This window comes from Triticum dicoccoides, chromosome 4A (assembly GCF_002162155.2).
Source record: "Triticum dicoccoides isolate Atlit2015 ecotype Zavitan chromosome 4A, WEW_v2.0, whole genome shotgun sequence".
Taxonomy (NCBI): domain Eukaryota; kingdom Viridiplantae; phylum Streptophyta; class Magnoliopsida; order Poales; family Poaceae; genus Triticum; species Triticum dicoccoides.
The window spans coordinates 681,999,458-682,001,398 of record NC_041386.1 but is presented as its reverse complement, the minus strand read 5'-3'; the positions used below and the strand labels follow the sequence as shown (position 1 = coordinate 682,001,398).

The 1,941-nt window shown below is 54.9% G+C and overlaps 1 protein-coding gene across 1 annotated transcript; it reads left to right on the top strand.

The window, feature by feature from the left end:
* Positions 1-265: 265 nt before the first annotated feature.
* Positions 266-1,696, top strand: LOC119287918 (GDP-mannose 4,6 dehydratase 1-like). Its single transcript, XM_037567533.1, has one exon. The coding sequence runs from the start codon at positions 329-331 to the stop codon at positions 1,460-1,462; it is 1,134 nt and encodes a 377-aa protein (XP_037423430.1). The 5' UTR covers positions 266-328; the 3' UTR covers positions 1,463-1,696.
* Positions 1,697-1,941: the final 245 nt, after the last annotated feature.

Genomic DNA, 1,941 nt, shown 5'->3' with positions numbered 1-1,941 from the left:
TAGCGTCGTCGAATTCTTTTTTTATCTTCCCCACAGAAAGAAAAATACTTGTAACTCTTTTTATGTCAGGCACCAAGCCAATGAAATTCAGCAGCACTTGACATTTAAAAGTTGGTCCGATAAATACTTCTGGAAATAAAATTAGTACAAGTGTCAATTTCCGTGGAGTGTCCAAATTTTTCCAAATTTTTTTCATGTAGTACAAGTTGACCCAAACCCAAGTCTCCGGGCCCTACAAGTACTCCTGGGCCCATTTCTTCCTTCCTCCACCAAATCGCCGTCCCCTTCCCCCAATCCCACACTCCCAGATCTCGCAAGGAAGAAAACAATGGCCGACTCCTCCGCGCCGCACTCCAACGGCGGCGCCGTCGCCGTCGCCGACGCCGAGGCGGTGCCCCGCTCCCTGGCGCCGCCGCGGAGGGTGGCGCTGGTGACGGGCATCACGGGGCAGGACGGGAGCTACCTGACGGAGCTGCTCCTGTCCAAGGGATACGAGGTGCACGGCCTCATCCGCCGCTCCTCCAACTTCAACACGCAGCGCCTCGACCACATCTACCACGACCCGCACGCGACCCCCTCCGCCGCGCTGCGCCCGCCGATGCGCCTCCACTACGCCGACCTCTCCGACTCCTCCTCGCTCCGCCGCGCGCTCGACCACGTGCTCCCCGACGAGGTCTACAACCTGGCCGCGCAGTCCCACGTCGCCGTCTCCTTCGAGGTCCCCGACTACACCGCCGACGTCACGGCCACGGGCGCGCTCCGCCTGCTCGAGGCCGTCCGCCTCTCCGCCAAGACCAAGCCCATGCGCTACTACCAGGCCGGGTCCTCGGAGATGTTCGGGTCCACGCCGCCGCCGCAGAGCGAGGCCACGCCCTTCCACCCGCGGTCACCCTACGCGGCCGCCAAGGTCGCCGCGCACTGGTACACCGTCAACTACCGCGAGGCGTACGGCCTCTTCGCCTGCAACGGCGTGCTCTTCAACCACGAGTCCCCCCGGCGCGGCGAGAACTTCGTCACCCGCAAGATCACCCGCGCCATCGGCCGCATCAAGGTCGGGCTCCAGACCAAGGTCTTCCTCGGCAACCTCTCCGCCGCCAGGGATTGGGGCTTCGCCGGGGATTATGTCGAGGCCATGTGGCTCATGCTCCAGCAGGACAAGCCTGATGACTATGTTGTTGCCACCGAGGAGTGCCACACGGTGGAGGAGTTCTTGCAGGCTGCTTTTGGGTACGCCGGCCTCAACTGGAAGGATCATGTGGTGATTGACAAGAAGTACTTTCGCCCTTCAGAGGTGGACTGTCTGCAGGGAGATTCGTCCAAGTCAAGGAGAGTGCTTGGGTGGAAGCCCAAGGTCGGCTTCCAGCAGCTAGTTGAGATGATGGTTGATAACGACATCGAGCTCGCCAAGAAGGAAAAGGTCCTTGTGGATGCTGGGTACCGCGACCCCAAGCAGCAGCCATAGAGTTGGTATCGATAGTTCGATTAAAATGGAGCTTGGTTTGGATTCCCCCCCTTACAAGCTGATACAGTGTGGCCATTGCAGTAGAGGTTGGCTTAAGTTATTGTTGTTTGTCTCAGGGTAGAAATAAGGAGGTTTAAAGTTTGATCCTACAGTACTGTTAATTAAGTTATTATGTGGCGTACTTTTATCATATGAATGAATCAGTCAGTTGATACCATACCATTTTGAAGCAAACTCTTCTGTGTTTGATTATGATAGCAAACTTGTCTTTCTGTTGTGTGCTACATTCTGAATATATGTTATCTTGGTATCCATCAGTAGCATTTTACATTACCATCTTGGCACATCCCAATGGGGATATTTAAATCAGTACAGTTCAAAATCGTAGGTAATCTACATAATTGAAATGGTGCATATATTTCTCATACATGAAGAGCGCCAGGTGAACTATAGTCCAACGATTAAATGAATGAAATGAG